The sequence below is a fragment of the Canis aureus genome, chromosome 32 (genome assembly GCF_053574225.1).
Source record: "Canis aureus isolate CA01 chromosome 32, VMU_Caureus_v.1.0, whole genome shotgun sequence".
NCBI lineage: Eukaryota > Metazoa > Chordata > Mammalia > Carnivora > Canidae > Canis > Canis aureus.
In genome coordinates, this window is record NC_135642.1 from 35,081,912 (window position 1) to 35,102,550 (window position 20,639).

The following is a 20,639-nucleotide window of genomic DNA, read 5'->3' on the forward strand; positions in this document are numbered from 1 at the left end:
GCAAAGGGGGAAAGGTATGAGCCTACAAAGGCAAAAAGAATGGGAGCAGAGGTCATGCAGGACATGAGATGTCACATGCTGGAAGATAGTAACCTCAGAAAAGCTCAGGAATCAGAGATACCAGGAGACTCTGAGGGTCAAAGTGCAGGTATGCTGAAAGTTTATAAAAGAGAGAACAAGACCCCAGACCTCTGCCCCCACTTCAAAGAGCCAGGTGACTTCCCCAGTCTGGCAGAAGCCTGGCAGTTGACTTTGGAAGAGGTTGGCCCATGTAGGCTTGGTCATAGGTATACCAAGCTACAGCTGAAGGGGTGCCATGAGAAATGAGGAGCCCATGCAACTCCACCTGCTCAGCAACTAGACTGCTGATTACCACTCTATTCCCACAGGCAGAATTTTGGAGGATTCTTTTCTGGGGGCACCAATAAACTCAAGGGGAAAGACCTACCAATAGCAATATTTAAGGGTCCTATCGGTCACAACAAGCCTGGCAACACCCTCTACCCATAGGCTTCCAACCAGCTTTCCTGAGGCTTGCTGTAAAGCATGAACAGGTGGTGAAGGGTCACCAGATATTTCAAATGAGGCTCTAACATGACAGATGAAGACCTAAGCAGGCAGACAAATACACAAAAGGAACACAGAGGTAATGGGAGCTATGCAGGAAGCAAAGAAAACATTTAAGAAGAGAATTATAAACTTCTATTATCATTAAAATGGATATCTGTAGGTAGTTATATGAAATCATTTAATCTATGGGAGTGGGGTGCTATAAAAGGGGATAGCCTGAGAAAAGCAAAGAGTTTTTGAAATCTAAAAATAAGATGGCAGGAATTTAAAAAATTGCAGTAGAAGAGTTGGAAGATGAAGAAATCTCCCACAGAGAAGAATAAGAAAGAAGGAGGAGGGGGAGGCACTAAGGAAGGAAATTGTGAGCAAAATATAATAAAACTAGATGATCAGTCCAGGAGGTCTGATAGCTGATTAAAAGAGAATTGCAGACAGTGGAACAGAAAAAGTGGAGGTGTCTAAATTAAATGGGAAAAATAATACAAGAAAAATTTCCCAGAATGGAGGGATGGAAAGCACTGATCTCTGAATTGAAAAGGTCTATGAAAGTGAAAAACACCCACATTAAGGCTTGTCACTATAAAATTTATACTTCGATGTATAAATTCTCCCCAAAGCTTTTAGAAACTTACATTCAAAAGAACAGGAACCAAGGGACACCTGGGTGGCTCAGGGGTTTAGTGCCTGCCTTTGGCCCAGGGTGTGATCCTGGAATCCCAGGATCAAGTCCCACATCGGGCTCTCTGTATGGAGCCTGCTTCTCCTTCTGCCTGTGTCTCTGCCTCTCTTCTATGTCTCTCATGAATAAATACATAAAATCTTAAAAAAACAAAAACAAAAGAACAGGAACCAAAAGGTACTGGACTTCTTAACTTGACTAGAAGCCAGATGATAATGGAGCAATGCCTTAGAAATTTGGAGGAAAATAATTTGCAACCTAGAATTCTATATCCAGCTAAACTAACATGTAAATAGGGATTCAACAAAGACATTTTCACATTCAAATAGCCTCAAAAAATTAACTTTCCATGAACTTTCTCAGGAAGCTACTGGAGGATTCTTTTTTTTTTCATCCAACAGAATTATTCAAGAAAGAAGAAAGAAATGGGGACACCAACAGAGCAGAGAAGTTAAGGGAATTTCAGGATGCCAGTGAAAGGAAGTCCAAAATGACACAGGGCAGCAGGAACTGAAGCACACAAAGCTCCAGTGTGGGAGTGCGGCCTCAGAAAAAAACAGAAATGAAAAGCAAATTGAGAGATTGCTGATGTGTCTGACCTTATTGACAGGTTTCAAGTTCTGCCAGAGAGTTTTAGGGATAAATTAGTGATAATACAGAAGTGAGCATATTAATATAAACATTGATTTTGAATTCATTATGTCTTGATATTATGAAATCATTAATGTCATCAAAATGATTCAACCAACACTTATAATAAAGTCCCACTTGAGAGGGTGGGGGAAGGATTGCATGTGTCTGTATCTGATTTGAATATTCATCTGTGGTAGGAAGTCAACAGATTCAACAAATGTCTATAATGGAAAAGTCGGGAAATGGCAGTGAAGTATGTGATGCAGAAATATGGAGGGAAATGCCAGAAGAATCACCCACAGGATGTGAACATACCTGCCTTCCTGGATGAGTAAGAGGACTATTTTCCCCTTCCTCCAATACTAGCCTTGTGAGAGTAGATAACTTTAAATATTATATCTATGAATCTTAGGTCTTTACTAAACAGACCTCTGAACCAGCTGCCCTTCCAGCCTCTCCCACACTAGAGATAGTCATTTCTCTTACAGAGAATGAGGATTCTCATGCAATTAATTAATCAATTAGTTCAACATCCAGTTATTACGCACCAATAATTGCCAACCCGGAGGAAGCAGTTTGCTTAGGAAAATGCTGCCAGACCCAAGTCATTTTTCAATATCATCCAGTTTACTGTAATGAATTAAGTGGGAGGCCTTTTAGCTCAGACTTCTCTTCCCTGCTTGTCAGAAGGTGAGGGGCTGAGATGGGGCAGAGGGAGAGGGCTTGCAGGGGGAGAGGCAGCAGCTGAGAACAGCAAGATGAGTGTGCATGTGAGGAGAAGGGCAGGGAAGAGTCACAGAAGGGGGTGGGAGGGGTCCCCCACAGAGGCCTGCCTTCCTCACTGCACTGCACAAGCTTCTGAGACATGATGAGGGCTCCCTGAGGAGGCCAGTAGGGAAGCTTGGTGCACAGAGTACTTCCTTCCAACATTTTCCAAGGAAATCAGGCATCCTGGAGACTTTTTGGACAGGTAGGCAAGCACCAAGAAGACCCTGCTCAACATTCCCCAACTGCAGGTACCCCAGGTGCCTGAATCCCTCCTCAGGCTGGAGCTCCTGGAGCCTGAAGTAGTTCCATACCTTGGAAGGGACAGCTGCCCAGTGTGGTTGACGGGACACTGGACTCAAAGTGAGCACTGGGGCTCAAGTCTCAGCGCTGCCTCCTCCCAGATGGCTGAGCTATGACAAGTCCCGTGATTGTTCTGAGCCTCAGTTTCCCCACCTATAAAACGGGAGTCAAAACTCCCAGTCTCCAAGGTGGTTGTGGAGGTCAAGTGAGGTTGGAGATGTGAAGGAACCTAGTACAGTATCCTAAGAAGCAGGCCCTTAACCAATATTAATTCCACCCAAGCGAACACCTGGTGTTGTACCTACTAGGGGCCCAGCACCACCGGAGCCTGGGAAGAGTGGGAAAACCTTAACTGATAATGTTGCTGATTGGAGGAACAGGCTTGGGGGATGGATGGGGGAGACAGCAGGCAGCGAAGTGTTCACTTAAATAAGAGAAGGCTATGGCTTCTCTTCCGGTTTTCTGGTTTTTCTTTTGCTGTTATGAGCTGAATTGTGTCTACCCACATTCATATCATCTTATCTCCAGGTAGCCCAGAATGTTGTATTTGGAGATAGGGTCTTTATAGAGGTAATAAAGTGAAAATGAGGCCCCTGAGAGTGGGCCCTAATCTAATCTGATGGGTATCCTTATAAGAAGAGTCAATTAAGACACAGACACCCACAGAGGGAGTGGGTAGGATCTACAAGCTAAGGCGGGAGGCCTCAGAAGGATCCAATCCTGCCAACACCTTGATCTTGGACTTCTAGCCTCAAGAACTGTGGGAAAATACATTTCTGTTATTTAAGGTCCCCAGTCTCTGCTACTTTGTCACAACCACCCCAGCAGACTCACACACCTGCCCTCTGGTCAACCAAGGGGGTTGACTGCAGTGGGTTCTTGGGCGGAGTGGCATCCAGAAGGTTGCATATGAGGGGAGGCAATAGTCCTGCTCCTCTGAGAAGTGGTTAGACCAAATGGTTTGTCAAAATCTGGAAACCAGCCACTCTTTAAGAGGACGGTGGCTAAATGGAGCATAAATAAGAGGCCTCAGGCAGGCCACCACCAATTCCTCCAGAGAAGGAATGACCCAGACTCTCCAACCATCTGAAGGCATTTCCAATGACCACCCCTGTCCCAGGTAGCAGGGATGCTCTCAGTGGTCAGTGACTAGTGGTTGGTGCGGGTGCTGAGGAAATGGTCCAGGTACCGGCCAGGGCATGGGTCTCGACTAGCCATCCTTCCTGAACCTGAGCATCTGTGGTTTTACAGCCTTGGCTCCAAACACCAATTGCTGGCCCTCTGGGACACGTTCCCAGCACATCAGCCCCATCTCTCCTCAGGCCTGTTGCTTCCTCTATGTGGGTGTGGGTGTGTGGGTGTGTGTACATGCACATAAACACACTATATCCAGCTTCCACCATCCGACTAGGAACTCCTAACGGGAGCTGATCACATCTCCTCCTACTTCCCCTTCTGTCTTCAGTTCTCACTCTCATCCAACTACTCACACCTGGCTTCTCTCCTCTGAAAGGTGAACGATAAAGAGTAATAATTTCCCAGGCTCTTTGCAAAGGCCCCTCCTGGAAAGAGATAACGACAGCTAGGCAAGTGGAGTGTCCTACAGGTACACCTAGAGCCTGGTGGCCAGGAATCTCTGAGGAGGGGCCTGGAGGGCCAGGGGTGCTGGCAACTTTTCTCCAGCTCTGCTCAATGTCTCAGTTCTTTGGGGAGCTGCACTGTGTGAGTTAGCAATTGTATTCTTTAGATTTTGAGTATGGCCGAAGCCACCGGAGACCAGGGAGAAAGTGAGGTCTTGGAGGATGAGGAAGGCGGGACCCTTCTGCCCAGCACCCTCTTCCTGGCCCCAGCCCTTCCAGGGAGGGGTCCCAGGGACTGAGCCACAGCTTCACTCCACTGTGTCTCTGCATGCACGAGGGGTATTAATAATTCATACAAATCTGCAAGTTAAATGCTGTGTCAAAAATAGAAATGCAATTGTCTACAATAAAATTAAAAACATAAAGTCCCCAAATCCAGAGGCTTCTATTGACAGAGCTTCTTGTCATCTGGAAGAAAAAAACCTCTCACTGTGCTGGGGAGAAAAAAAATCCTCCATGTGTTGGCCTCCACCCTTCCCCTGCCTTCAATCACTGGCCTCCATCAGTCTCTTTGGAGATGCCTTTACAGGTACAGGGCCTGGCCTGGGCCTATTCTCTTCCTACCTCACCTTGATCCAATCTCACTGCCTACAGCTAGGCCTCTGAGGACCCACTCCACGGGTGGTGGAATTCTGGAAGCCAGTTGGAGATAAGTGGGTCTTTTCAGAGAGTGGTGCAGGGTGGGAGAAATGGGCAAATGTGGGAGAGACAGCAACAGCCTTTATCCTCAGACACCAAGGGCTGCGGTTTGAGAGTCTAGAGTCAGGACACCCAGATTCTAGCCCACCTTCCTCTTAACCAGAAGTGTGGCCTTGGGCAGCTCACTCAGCCTCTCTGGGCCTCAGCTTCCTCGTCTGAGAAAGGAATGTATTAACAGACCAGTGGTGTTCAAACCTCTAAAAGCTGGGAGACCCTGTTTTTATGTGAAATCTTACCTAGAACCTCAATATAGAAAGTAGATCCAAATGGAGAAGAGCAGGTATGTGGGACCCAGAGTGCTAATTATTAAGCTCCTCATCCTCACCCCTAAGAAACCCTAGGGTCTGTGAAACACAGAAGGAAATCCTACAGTCTCGATCAATTACTTCCAAATGCAGACCTACAGACAGGCTTGGCTGCCTCAGAATCATCTAGAGAGCTTATTAAAAGATAGAGGCCCAGGCCCCAGAAGGTCCCTGGTGGGGTCTGGGAATCTGTACTTAAGCCCCCCGTCCTCAGAAACTCTGGTGTGCAGCCGAGTTTGGACACCACTGGACCATATCAACTCCCGGTCCTTTCCTGCTCTAAAAAATCCTGGCGAATCTGTGCCTGTGTCCGTGGGCCTGGTGGGCATCCCTCCTGCCTGCTCCCTGTGACCCCTGCGTTCACAGCCTCCCGAAATATCCTGCTCCTGCTCAGCAACCCTGTCCTCTCCAGCTTTGCCAAGTCTCAGGCCCCAAGGGAGACAGCTGGCTGTGTCACTGAGCTTCCCCTGACACAGGGTGTGTTACTGGAGAGTCAGAGGCAGGGAGAGAGCCCGGGAAAGTCAGTCTTAGTGACTCTCTGCTCCTGAGAAGCTGGGGTCTGTGGCAGGGGGAGAGGAGCACTGAAAGAGCACGTGAGCTGAAAAGGAGGCTCATAGGCTGTGGGATCCAGGAATGTAACACAAGCAATTATAAAGGACTTGAGGGTTTGCAAGCACTTTGGATGTGCACTGTCTCATCTGAGCCTTTTGCCAAGCATGGCAGCTAGGAAGGCTAGGGCTTAGCTATTTAGCAGTTCTGCTTACAGATGGGGAAGCAGAGACCAGAGTAGCTGAGCGCTTTTTTCAGGGTCAACATTGGACAGAGCACCTGACTTTCGACCCGAGAGGTTATAATTCCCATCCCCTTTGTCCATTGTAGTGGTTTCCAGACATAAGACCTGGACAGGTTGAGGCTGCAACAGAATTGCCTGGAGCACATGTTAAAATACAGATCTGGGCCCACAGAATCAGGAAGTGTGTGTCAGAGAGCAGGGGGTAGAGGCTGGGAATCTCAAGTTCTAGAACTGCATGGGATCCATGCTCTGCTATCTTCCCTTCACCTCCCACCGGCTGCCCTGTCCTTACACCACACTCTGTCCTGTCACATCCGGCCCAGAGCCCGTGGCAGCTCAGGCGAGCACCTACACCTGGGGACAGGGCTAATCTAGATTTCAACTCCTTTGAGCATGAGGGACCACAGGCACAGAGAGGTTAAGTAGCTTGCCATCAGTTCACACAGCGCTTAGAGGCAGACGTGATTCAGAGTCGTGTCCATGGCAGCCCTGGCAGCGTCTAGGGATGCCCATGACCACGGATAGGAGGGAGGATTTTCGGGATGGGAGAATTTAACCTGGCAAGGTGTGTGAGCGAGGGATGCCCACACCTCTCACGGGGTCCCACCCAGGTCCTGAGGGCCCACCTACCGTCCAGCCTGGGGGGCAGGCACATTCTCCAGTGATGTGGTGGCAGGTGCCCCCATTTTGGCAGGGGCAGCGCAGCTCGCAGTGAGCCCCATGGCTCCCAGGTGGGCACAGCTCCTCACAGCTGCATGGAGAAGCAGAGGTGTTAGCCACGGCAGCATTTAGTCGGACGGCAGGGCCCCAGGGCTCCCCAGGAATTAGTGAGTTCACAGTCAGTGTGAACTGGGCCACTAGCTGAAATGCAGTCCTGCTTCCTGCCAGAAGGGGGAAACAGGGCTCGGATATAAGGAACTGGAATGTTGTGTGCTTGGCCAGTACCTGTGGGATGACTTTAAGTGCTCATAGTGTCAAGAAGAGTGTTCTGGGGAGGAAGCCTTCTGTGAGACGACGACATTTTTACTTGGGTCCTGAGGGTGAAGTTAGTTTCACTGGGAGAAAGGAGGGAAGGGCATGCCAGGCAAAAGGAGCACCAGGAGTAATGACACTGAGAAGGGATTAATCAATCCAGCTTTTAAGGATCCATCTAGATTCTAAAAGATTTAGGGAGAGAGGATATCTGGAGCATGCCCCATTTCCAGGCTCTGGAAGGTTCTCAGTTACTGTAACAGGCTCATGTGCACTGCTGAGGTATGAGGGAGCATCTGCGCAGGATCTTGGCCTTGGGCCTTAGGGCACTGGCCCTGGGCATGAGTGGGACTGGCCAGGCAGTAAACATCGTCAGTCAAGGATGTGTCCCTGGCCAGTGTCCTTGGGTGCCCTCTCAGGACCTAGGGCTATTGGGAGGCCACTGAGCCATCGACAGGATGGGGAGAACTTCAGTCTTGCCTCTGAGCAGGGGCGGGTCTCAGTGAAGCAGTACAGACTCCTGGAAACTGGAGTGAGGGGCTGTTTGGGGTCTGAGGGGAGAAGACAGATCGGAGCAACAGGCAACAGTGAGTTCCCCGAATCTATACACGATACCTGCCCGGGGCCCTCGTCCACCTCTTTCTCAAATAGCCTGGAAGGGTCAGGACCCAGGGGAGTAGCAACATTTGGGTTGTGATCAGAGGAGACTGCTAAGCTGAGCTCTGGGGCCCCGGGACAGGACGGGGGAGGAGTTTAAAGTGCTCCCCTGGCCCTGCTTGGTCTCAGGCTGCACCTGTCCCCCTGGGGCCTGGGTGGGGGGAGAGGCCTGGGCATGTAACCTGCATAGGACCTGGAGTCCCAGCGCCAGAGAGCTGGTGGCCAGGACGGGCTTGAACTCCCTTCTGTTCCCACCATCTCTCGGTTGGAGGGACCCCCCACTCCACCCCCACCCCCTCACCCGCAGGTACTCACTAGACTCCGGTGTAGCCGGGCGCGCAGAGGCACTGGCCGGTGCGGGGGTCGCAGCTGGCCCCGTTGTGACACTGGCACGGCAGCTGGCAGCCCTTGCCGTGGGTGCCGGGCGCGCACAGCTCCTCACAGCGCCAGCCACGGAAGCCGGGGGCGCACACGCAGGCCCCCGTGATGGGGTTGCACAGGGCTCCATTCTGGCACTGGCAGCGGTTGCTGCAGTGGGGGCCCCAGTGGTCGCTGTCACAGCCTGCAAGACAGGAGCCGGCCAGGGCTGAGGGAGGCCCCGAGGGACTATCCGTAGGACGGAGGGCAGTGCTGAGGCCCCGACGGCCTTCCTCGCTGGGCACTGCTCTCCCCTGGCGAGGAGGCAGCAAGGGCCATCGCCCCCGCCGTTGCTTCACTTTCAGTTCAATTCCTTTACTTTCCAAGTAGCCAACCTCAGAAGGTGCAGGAAAAAGCAATGTTTCCCTGGGAGGGGGCAGACAGCTTTCAAGATCATCGTATGTAATTAAATGTTTCAAAGAGTGCTATCTGAGCCCGCTTTGCAGAAATATCCACAGCTGTGAAGAGGGCCTGAATGGAGAGCCCCAAGTAGGTCATCCAGCCTACTGCCACCTCCCACTAGGACCCTCACCTGGTGCACACAAGACACACAAGATGTCCCCACACCATAGCCTCATTCACTTGAATCCTGGAGTATGACGGATGCGGAGTTCAAGCATGGACATGGATAGGCACAAAAAATGTTCCAGAAGGTCAGTGGAAAGATTGCTCCCAGCTAAGGAGATTAGGCAAGACTTCCCGAGGAGAGGGCATCTGAAATGGGCTGTCTCTCCATTGTCTGCCTATCAGAGTGACCAACTGTCCTGGTTTCAGCACTAAAATCCCACATTCTGAGAAATCCCTCAGTCCTGGGCAAACTGGAATGGCTAGACATCCTACCTCCTGAAGACAAGGAGATGAGCAGTTGACCTTTGTGCTCCCGTGATTCTAGGGTTTAGACACCCAGAAAGGGAAGGGGGCGGGTGAGTGGGATTGGAGAAGGTGTCTCTGGGCAGGCTCAGTATGAACAAAGAGACAGTGGCACTTGAGGGCTGGGCAGGTACAAGAGCACAAGGTTCTACTGAGGCCAGTGAGTACCTGGGATCTTTGGGGACTAAGGCATTGATGGAGGAGTCACTCCATCAGCCCCACAAACTCCCTTGCATGTACCTCCCACTTGCTGATCAAGGTCAAGTGGTCAATGTCATGGAGGCTGTCCCTCATCCTTTAGAAGAAGGAACGCCTGGGTGGCTCAGTGGTTTAGCGCTGCCTTCAGCTCAGGTTATGATCCTGGAGTCCCAGGATCGAGTCCCACGTTGGGCTCCCTGCATGGAGCCTGCTTCTCCCTCTGCCTGTGTCTCTGCCCCTCTCTCTCTGTCTCTCATGAATAAATAAACAAAATCTTAAAAAAAAAATAGAAGATGGAACCAGCCTGGGCCCAAATCCCAACTACCCTATCCTGCTTTATTCCTTCTTTATCTGTGCCCCAAATAATCACATATACAAACTGAGCTGCCAGATTATGAGTAAGTCTCACCCTGTATTTACTTCCTGGTACTACAGAGAGTGAGGCAAAATCAAGTCCAAGAGCCAAAGAAGACTTGAAAAATAAGAATGAAGCTGGAGACACTACACTTCCTGATTTCAAACTGTATTACAAAGCTAGTAATCAAAACAGTATGGTATTGGCATAAAAACAGACACATAGGGCAGCGGTTTAGCGCCACCTTCAGCCCAGGGCGGGATCCTGGAGACCCGGGATTGAGTCCCACATCGGGCTTCCTGCATGGAACCTGCTTCTCCCTCTGCCTGTGTCTCTGCCTCTCTTTCTCTCTGTGTCTCTCATGAATAAATAAAATCTTTAAAAAAAAAAAACAAGGGAAGCCCGGGTGGCTCAGCGGTTTAGCGCTGCCTTCGGCCCAGGGTGTGACCCTGGAGACCCAGGATCCAGTCCCATGTCAGGCTCCCTGCATGGAGCCTGCTTCTCCCTCTGCCTGTGTCTCTGCCTCTCTCTCTCCCTCTGTATCTCTCATGAATAAATAAATAAAATCTTAAAAAAAAAAAAGAAAAATTAAAAAAAACAAAACAAAACAAAAAACAGACACATAGATTGGTGAAACAGAATAGAGAGTCCACAAATAGACCCATGCATATATGGTCAATTAATTTATGACAAAGGAGCCAAGACTATACAGTGGGGAAAGGACAATCTTATCAATAAATGGTGTGAGGAAAACTGACAGCCACTCACAAAAGAATGAAACTTGACCATGATCTTGCAGCATACACAAACATTAACTTGAAATGGAGCTAAAACTGAAGTTTAAGACCTGAAGCCATAAAACTAGAAGACAACATAGGTGGTGGACTCGTTGACATTGGTCTTATGATGATTTTTGGAATCTGACAACAAAAGCAACAAGAGCAAAAATGAACAAGCGGGACCACACCAAACTAAAAGGCTTCTGCGCAATCAACGGAAACCATCAACAAAATGAAAAACCAGACTACTAAATAGAGAAAACATTTGGAAATCATGTATTTCAAGGGGTTAATATTCAAAATATATAAAGAACTCCAACAACTCAATAGCAAAAAACCCCAACAATCTGATTAAAAACTGGGGAGAGGGTCTAAACAGACATTTTTATAAAGAAGACATACAGATGGCCAACAGGTCCATCAAAAGGTGCTCAACATCACTCATCATCAGGGAAATGCAAATCAAAACCACAATGAGATATCACCTCACACCTGTCAGAATGGCTAGTCTCAAAAGAAATAACAAGTGTTGGCAAAGATGTGGAGAAAAGGGAAACCTTCTGGGTTATTGTAGGGCATGTAAAGTAGTACAGCCGCTATGGAAAACAGTATCGAGGCTCCTCAAAAAATTAAAAATAGAACTATCATATGATCGAGTAATTCCACCCCTGGGTATTTATCCGAAGCAAATGAAAACACTAACTCTAAAAGATATCTGCACCCCCATGTTCACTGCAGCATTGTTTACAATAGCCAAGACATGGAAGCAACTTCAGTGTACACTGATGGATGAATGGATAAAGAAGATGTGGCTTATATATATATAAAGGAATATTATTCAGCCACAAAAAGAAGGAAATCCTGACATTTGTGACAACATGGATAGACTTTGAGGGCATTATGCTAAGTGAAATAAGTCAGACAAAGACAAATACCATATGATTTCTCTTACGTGGAATCTAAAAAAACAAATAGACAAAACCAGACTCATAGATGCAATGAACATATTGGTGGTTACCAGAGGTGGGGCATAGGGAGTGGGAAAAATGGGTAAAGGTGGTCAAAAGGCACTAAGCTCTAGTTATAAAATAAATAAGTCCTGGTGACTCTAGTTAATAATGCTGTATAATTAATAATAGGGGCTCCTGGGTGGCTTAGTCTGTTAAATGCCTGCCTTCGGCTCAGGTCATGAGGTTCCTGGCTGCCTGTAGAAAGTCAGCGCCCCAAGTCAGGTCCTCTAGGAAGACCATGGGGTCCTGGGATGGGGCTTCCTGCTCAGCAGGGAGTCTGCTTCTCCCCCTCCCTCTGCTCTTCCCCTCTACTCATGCACATGCACCCTCTAATAAATAAAATCTTAAAAAAATAATGCTGTATAATTAATAATATGTGAAAGTTGCTAAGAGCAGATCTTAAAGTTTCTCATCACAAGGGAAAAATGTGCAACTATGTATGGTGACAGATATTAGCTAGACTTGTGATCATCTCACAATATATGCAAATGTGGAATCATTATGTTATGTATCTGAAACTAATATATCAATTATAGCTCAATAAAAAAAAATCAAGTCCAGTTATAGTTTACAACCTCCACTCACACTGGAAGAGGTTCACAGGACTGTGACCAAGTACCCAGCAGTTGGGTCTCTACGTTTCTCTCTTTCTGTTGCCAAGCACGCGTAGTAGAATTCCCATAAATTTTATGTACATATGATGTGACTCCATCGTAATGATAATGACAACCACATTTTAAATGCTCACTTGTGACATTTAAAACCCTGTAAGTTAGGTTTTATTACTCTCCATTTTACAGATGGGGAAATAAAGGGTCAGAGGGGTTAAGTGATGTCCCGAGGTTATAGTCAAGGGCGGGCTCAGGTCTGGCTCCAGCAATCTCCACTGTTGGTAAAGGGCACACTTTCTGAATGATGATCCTGAGGACAGAAACTGAGGTGTGATTGGGCATAAGGTGGCACCTGTAAAGCACATGTGCAGAGACACCACGTAGGCTAGCCATTTCCTCTGTGTTCGTCATGGGGAACAATCACAGGGTCCAAAATAAGGGATTCCCTTCATTGTTAGGGCTGTGGTTACTGCCCTCACACCTTGACTCTGAAGGAAACTGTCAGAGTCCAGAGCCAGTTTGTTCTTGGCGCATCCTAGGGCATACTTACACTTTGCTTATCAGAGGTGACCTCCATTCTCTCTAGCACAGCCCAAACCCCAAACTGTAGAGTGCACGGTCTACTGGGGATGGAGATGCTAAAGCAGCATTTAAGGTATACTGCAGAAATGCTACAGTAGGGGTTGCTCAGGACAATATAGAAGGGCATGGGTGGGTCTGAATCCAGACTGGGGGGTTAGGGAATATGTTCTCAAAGAAAAGACCCGAAACGGGGGTGAGAGGGTGAGCATGGGGAAAGGTTCTAAGCAGAGGAACTGATATATGTAAAAGCCTGGAGTTGGAGAAAAGCATGATATGAGAGAAAATTTAAAAAGGTATGTGTGTCTGGAGTATAGACTTTTAAGCTCAGCTTCCTGGGCAGGTCCCAGGTCCAAGGGCTTTGTGAGCTGTGTTTGGGGCACTGACTTTTTACAGGGGCAGCCAGGAAGCTCTGGATGCGTTCCCAGCCGGGCACAGACATGATTAGGTGGAGCCATAGAAAGACTGCTCTGCTGAGAATAGCTGTGTGGGCAGGAGACATGGAGCGACAGCGGGGTCAGGGGGACCGGCTGTTTTAGCAGGAAAGAGATGGCAGTGGGCTTGACTAAGGAAGCAGCATGGGGAACACAGAGAAGGGGAAGGTTCCAGCTGTATTTGTGGGGTATAGACAGCAAGGACTGGGTGACCGATGGGATGCTGGGGGAAGAAAGAGGAGGGAGGAAGGATGTCAGCCTGGCTCAGGTTTGGGCCACTGGGTGGATATTGGTGCCACTAAACCTATCTTTTTAGGGGGAACCCAAGGGGAAAAGCAGTGATGTTGGAGAAAAGAGAATGATATTAATTTTGGTCAACGAGTCTAAGGTGCCTAAGGGACATCCAAGGACGCATTCAAAGCCTTCCCTTACCACTGAGTGCTGCACTAGCACCCAGGTGCTTTCCATCTTCTACTTGCCCATTCAACAAACATTGGCCCAACACCAACTCATGCCAGAAAGTGACCTGCGCTCTTGGAACGTACAGCCTAGTGGGAACAGAGACACTGGAGCAGCATAAGTGGCACGTGGTGAAATGCAGTCATAGGGATGTTTCAGGAGTGTCAGAGAAGCACATGTAAACACAATCCCATGAAGCCTGACAATCTGGGTTCTCAGGGTGAGTGGCATGTACACACACACGTGTAAATTTGTGTCCATGTGTCTGCAGGTTTCATGGCGTTCCTAAAAATACATAGAAAGCACTTCATATCACAGTTGGAAACCATGGAAACAAACAGAAAACATTTGTAGACTAAAAAAAGCAAAGCATTTGCTATATTAACAGAACCATTAATAAAGGGGCAAATAGCCCCACAAATCCAAGCTGACAGGAAGAGGTTACATTCAATTTAGAATATTCTGATTAGGGAAGCAGGGAAGTGTGTAATCTGTTCCACATAAATTTCCCCTCAGAGTGATTAAATGGAAGAAAAAAAAATGTCCGGGTTCACAGGGATAAGCTTCAGTTATCTAGAAAATCCACTTAAAAACACCTCATTCCCCCAACAATGACAGAGAAATGAGGCAGAGCTGTGGCGAGTCAATTATCTTTTCCTGTTGAAGGTGAATAAGAACTACGGTCATTAAAATTACAACAGGACTTTGCATTCTTTTACAGATGCTCACAAACTCTTTCCAATTTGGCCTTGGAATGACACCCCTTCGCACAATTTTTGTCTGTCACAGACATTCCTAATTATTTTTGGTTCTGGCTGGTGTTTTAGATGGTTGTATCTTCTCTGGGCAGCTCATGTGCGGCCTGGCTGGTTCCTTCGAGCTTTTCCCAGCCTGGAAAGCTCTCCACGCTGGCCTCTTCTAGACTTTGGGGTCCAGGGATAATGTGTTCCTGGTTCATTTAATTCTCACCACAACTCATTTGCAAGGGGTGCGATTATGATCTCTGTTTTTGTTGATCAGGAACTGGAGGCCCAGGGAGGTTATGTAACTTGTCCCAAGTCACACAGCTGGGGAGTGACTGGGCATTTGAGCTCCTAACCACTGCTGTCCTACTGAATGTGGTCTGGTGTTGACAGAAGAGGGGACAGCCAGCCTGGGCTTAAACAGCCACCTTGGATAATTCACAAAGAGATGAGAAACTGGAGGCTCATTTCTCACATATACTTTTCTTAAAGTCTTTTGGTGATTATGTATTTTTAAGAGATTTTATTTATTTATGTGGGGTAGACCACATGCACGTGTAAGAGAGAGAGCACAGCAGAGGGAAGAGGAAGAAGCAGGCTCCCCACTGAGCAGGGAGCCCAATGAGAGAGTCAACCCCAGGACCCTGGGATCAGGACCCGAGCCAAAGGCAGACGCTTAGTGGACCGAGCCCCCAAGCGCCCCTTCACATGTACTTTTATATAAGGATTGGTGAATGTGTGAATGGTGATTTTAGGTCCCAGCTTTTCAATGGCTGGCCCTAATTTTCCTAATTTTATTCTCTCAAGATTATTTATTTAGACCTTTTTCTATTGTGTAAAATATATATAATATACCTTGTGCCATTTTATTCATTTCTAAGCATATGCCTCAGTGGCATTAATTACATTCACAGTATTGTATAATTGCCACGACTATTTCTCAGACTTTTCCATCCCCTTCAAACAGAAGCTCTGTACCTACGGAGTAACAGCTCCCTGTTGCCTCCTCTCTCCAGCCTCTGGTTGCCTCCTATCTCTCCTTTCTGTCTCTACGACTTTGCCTATTCTGGATATTTTATATTTGGAACCATATATTAGTCTTTTGTGGCTGGCGTATTTTACTTTGCATAACGTTTCAAGGTTCATCTGTGTTGTAGCATGTGGCACAAGCTCCTTCTTTTATAAGGCTCCATGGTATTATTTTATTGTATAAATATGCCTCATTTCACTTATCCGTTTTCTCTGTCAATGGACACTTGGCTTGTTTCCACTTTTTGGCTATTGTGAATAATGTTGTCATAAACACTGGTGTGCAATATTTTTTTTTGAGTCCCTAAAGATCATTTATTAAAGGTGCAACTATGTTTTCATGCCTTCATTGACTTTCTCTGTTTGGAACAATAACTCAGCTCACCATTATTTTTTTGCCATCACTGCTATATAAGCAGGTCTAGATGGCTTGCGTCCAGTCTCTTCCATTAGCCTTGGAGATTCCGTGGGTTGCAGTGGGGGGAGCTGGGATATGACCTTGTTTGTACCAGCTCTGTCCCGCACATACACAGTCTCCCCCAGAGTCCAGCCCAGAGCTGGGCACGGGAAGAGCCGTCAGCCATCTGACAAGGGTGCCTGGCCAGGGCTTTTCCAGAGACCAAAGAACCTTCTCTCTGCTGCTTGTGAGGATTCATTTCCTCAGATGGTTGTTCTTGGCCTGGCTACACATTAGCATCACCCTGGGAGATTTAAAAAATATAACACTTGTGCCTGGCCTTCACTCCTAGACATTCTGATTTAATTTTTCCAGGGTGGTGGGAGCCCAAGCATAGGTCCTATTTTAAAAAGTACAGCGGGCAAGAGCTACCATCCTGGTGACCTGCGTTCTCACTGGTCCTCTCAGATGGTCAGGAGGATGCTGGGCCTGAGGTGGGATGGGAGAGATGCATGGTTCTTCCCATTCCACAGGTGGGAATCCAGAGAACTCAGGATGGAGGCAAACTGGCCGCTGAAGTGAAGGTCAAGTGTTAGAAATGAATCCGATACCCACTAAGCTGCCCTAGTCTGTGCTAGAGCCTGGGCCAAGGCCTCCCTACCCGCCCTTAGCCATGGACAGACAGGCTTGATACAGTCAGAGCACCTCCCAGGAATGGCCCCCACACCCCCACCCACCCCAAGAAGATGTAGGGGGAGCTAACACGTCATGGGAGTGAGTGCTCCTGAGTTTACAAAGCAGCGGGCACAGAGGCAGAGATGGAGCCGCAGTAGCCTGAAACCATTCCAGCTGATAAATAAAGTGACTTCCCAGTGAGGGAGGCCATTTGTCAACTGACTTGCCCTAATAAAAGCACAGACAAATTCTTGGAGTCTGAGCACCTCCGCTCTTTTCAGGCTCCAGCTGCAATTCTGAGGGCACATCGGGGCTGAGTCACAGCCAGTGCGGTGCAATCTTGGGTAACCCCCTCCCCTCCCTGGGCCTGTTTTCTCATCTGTAAAATAATAGATGTGGACCAGTGGTTTTTGTTTGGAGTAGGTCACCCTCCCCAAGAGAGCATCTGAAATGGGGGCAGGGGGAATTAGGTTGTCACAAATGATTGGGGACTGTCCTGCACGAGGAAGAGCTTATGCTCTCCAGTGCCAGTGGTGTTCTCATTAAAGACACCAGTAGGTAAATCCTGGGGTCTCTTCCAGCTTTGATACTATGTGATTCCACGCTCTGATGCTAAATGTCCCCACTTGAACAACAGGCCAGAGAGGAGACAGGGGTGAGAGGTGTGTTTGTCCTTGTGTAGAGAAGAAAAATTCGAGGTGGTTACCCGGGCTCTGAGCTGAGCCATCGCTCAGCTCCCTATCCTTCCACCACTTAGATTGTTGGAATTAAATATTAATAGACCAAGGTGCCATAGATTAAAACCCAAATCTCCCGACGCAGTCCCTAAGCCAGAAGATGCTGACAGCACAGGATTATAATGATGTATCATTAGCTCTTAGTGATCTATTTATTACACTTGTTACTTACTCTGTTATTTAACCGCATTATCTATATCCCCCCCCTAAGCCTCTGAAGGGAGGCAGGATTCGCAGTGGCTGCCCTGGATGGAGAGTGCACCTCCAGGCCTGCTTGTTTCCCAGGGCGCAGGGGTGGAGGGAGAAACACACAGGCACAGGAAACCCCCTCCCCCTGTGCTAGGTGCATCCTCACCTGGGTTATTGCACCCATTCCTCTTCTAACTCTTTGCCACCTATTCATTCCCTGCCTTATCTCAAAGAGGATTTGTGGCAAACCATGTCAGTTGGGATTATTACCCCATTTTCCAACTGAGATAACTGAGGTCCAGAGACTTTAAATAACGAAACTGAGGCTTATCAATTTGGGCACGAGCAATATTTTGAGCCAGAGAATTCTTTGTTGTGGGGACCATCCTATGGAGGATGTTTAGCAGCACCCCTGGCTTCCAACCTCTGAATGCCAGTAGCAAATCCTCTTCCGCAATCGTGGCAACCAAAAATGTCTCCAGGTATGGCCAAATGTCCCCTTGAGGACAAAATTATCCCTGATGACAAAAGGCAGAGTTGAGAGTCGGAGCCTGCCTTTCTTACTGCTAGGCTTTGGAGGTCATCTCCAAGCACACTGTACAGGTTAGGAAACTCTGGGCCCGAGAGACTGAGTGCCTTGCCTGTGGCCACACAGCTAATGCAGTGAAGAGCTAAAATGGAAACCAGCTGGCCATGTTGATCTAGGGCTCTTTGCATCCCTCCTTATTAGCTTTTGGGAGATGAGTGAGGTTCATTTATTGCTTGTCAATCATTGAGCACCTACTATGTTCTAGATGCTGAGAAGCCCACAGTTAGTTTGAGAAACAGGCAAGCAAATGGCAAACGTGAACCCGTCAGAACATGAGTGACTAGTGGATGCTGGGCAAACTGTGCTGGGGCAGCCTCACCTAGGGAGGGAGCTCCACTGTCAGGGCAAGAATGAGGAGACCCAGGAGGGTCTTGAAATAGCGGGGCAGGGGGAAGACATGAAGCCAGCAGGTACATTAAAATGCCCTGAGCAAAGGTGGTCACTTTAGCTCATTACCTTCCTCAGCTCCATCACAGTGGCCTCGACCACAGTTCCAGGCAACCAAGTCTACTTTAACCTGATGTCATTAAACCATCAAAATATCACAAGGGACTCGAGAGATCCAGTAACTCCATTCTCTTGGGACCCTGCATCTTGCTGTAGAAAGATGCATCTGGAAGCCCATGTTGGCCCCAGCTTCAGGATATCACCAAGTCTCCCTGGCATTCCACCATGAAGACTCCAGTCCTCAGGGTGTGCTGGGATCTCCTACTGAAATGCACATGGCCCACGTGTGTGTAAGGGGTGTGTGTGTGTCACAACACGAGGCAATATCAGCTATTAATACCCCAGTTATCTGTTAATATCTGAGAGGCAACTAGCAGACCTGGGAGCCACATTAGGAAAGGTGTGTGTGTGTGTGTGTGTGTGTGTGTGTGTGTGTGTGTGTGAGTGAATCTACTTTTGGGGAGAGGAAATGAGAAGGTACAAAAGTCAAATTCCTCAACTTTGCACGGACTGCTCTGGACATAGAATGCCACAATATTGCGCGGACAGCTGATGGAAAAGAAAACGAGGTATTAGGTGCTGTGTAGAACCTAATTCGTTCAATTCGAGCCACAACGCCTGAGGGTAGCTAGAATTATCCCCATTTTACAGAGGGAGGAACCAAGTTAGGTGTGGTTAGGTGACTAGCACATGACATGACAGCTGGAGTGACCTCCGGCCTGTTTCTTGAATGGGGACATTTAACACCAATGCCTTGAACAGCAGAGTATCGGGTGCGAAGTGTGGTGGAGCTGGAACTCTGGGGTTCATTTACGCCTGTGCTCTCCTTGTCCAGGAGAGGATCTTGAGACCGAGAGAGGGCAGGGAGCAGTCCAGGCCGCCAGCGAGAGGCGGGAGAGGGTGAGACTCGGGACCCATGTGAGGTCTCTAGGCCACGCTTAGCAGACAGGCTGGTGCACAATCCATGGGCTCCTGACACTCTCAGTCCCTTCCTTTCCAGAGCCCAGGTCAGAATGCATGCCCCGCCCCACTCCTCTTCTCCAGCCTGTACCCCTCTTTGGGATAAATATACCTCAGTGACCCCAGCACTTCTGGCTCATACATTTCTGTGATAGGGTCAGTGAGGCCCAGGGTGAGAGGTACACTGGAAGCTGTCACCAAATGGATCCAGGGGCGACCAGAGCTGGTCTGATCTCAGCTGTGCTTAAAACCTCCCCCTACCTCCACAGGCTTTTAATGAGGCCCAGCTCCTGGCTGCCTGGCTCCCTCTGATCTGCCTGCATCACTGCCTTTGAAGCTTCCCAGCCCCAAAGACCATTTATCTCCACAATTTGCCTAGAAAGCCTCATAAATCATGTCTGTGCACAAAGGAATTACCTCTTTGGAAGAGCTTTCAAAGGCAGCCGGCAAAGACACCACAGACCTGCTGGGGGACCACTGCTTTGGCCCCGCACCCTCCCCAGCATGCCCCTACCCCCCAACCTCGCTTTCAAAGCTCCTGAGCAAACTCTATGCTGGGGATATGGGAGGGGGGCTGTTGGGCATCAAAGGGAATCTGGTGAAGCTCCAAACTGTGGGATGGGAGCCCCAGATGTAAGCTCTGAGGGAAATGAACTCACAGTTGGAATGGGAAAGGCTGCAGGAAAGTCATGGGGTCCAGGCTGCTTTCCTATAAGGAGCGGACTCATTGCACCACCTTGCCTACCATTTCCTCATCATTCCACTTTCTCCAAACAGTGAAGTCTGGCCTGGTAGAAAGAGCCTCTCCCTGGCTGTCATGGCCCTGGGCAAGGTGCCACCCTTCCAGTCCTCAGCATCTTGGCAAAGAAACAGGATTCGTCTAGATGGGTGTGTCAAGCTGTGACCCATGGAGTCCAAAGGGGTCCTGTGTGTAGGGTAGGGGTTCGGGCCATGCCAGCAGCTTCAGAGCTGCTGTGTGCTTTGCAGGGCTTTCACATAAAGACAGAAGATGAAGCAGCTCCAGGTTGGCATGGGGAGGCAAAAACACAATTTCTAAGATCCTTTTGGCCCTTTAAAGTCTGTGTTTAATTCCCCTTATAGTCAGAAAGTTATGCCACAGGTCTGAGACATTTTTTGCTGCAACG

At 48.4% G+C, this 20,639-nt stretch overlaps 1 protein-coding gene across 6 annotated transcripts in view; it reads right to left on the minus strand.

The window, feature by feature from the left end:
• Positions 1 to 20,639, minus strand: part of MEGF11 (multiple EGF like domains 11) — a 343,797-nt gene that overhangs the window by 68,568 nt on the left and 254,590 nt on the right. For all 6 annotated transcript variants that reach the window (XR_013370476.1, XM_077881550.1, XM_077881548.1 and 3 more), the window contains 2 exons: positions 8,332 to 8,578; positions 7,018 to 7,138 (listed from right to left, as the gene is read on the minus strand). Coding sequence is in view for 5 of the 6 variants with exons in the window: in XM_077881550.1 (XP_077737676.1) it covers positions 7,018 to 7,138; positions 8,332 to 8,578 (368 nt within the window). In the remaining variant the exon portion in view is untranslated. The remainder of the gene's footprint in view (positions 1 to 7,017; positions 7,139 to 8,331; positions 8,579 to 20,639) is intronic.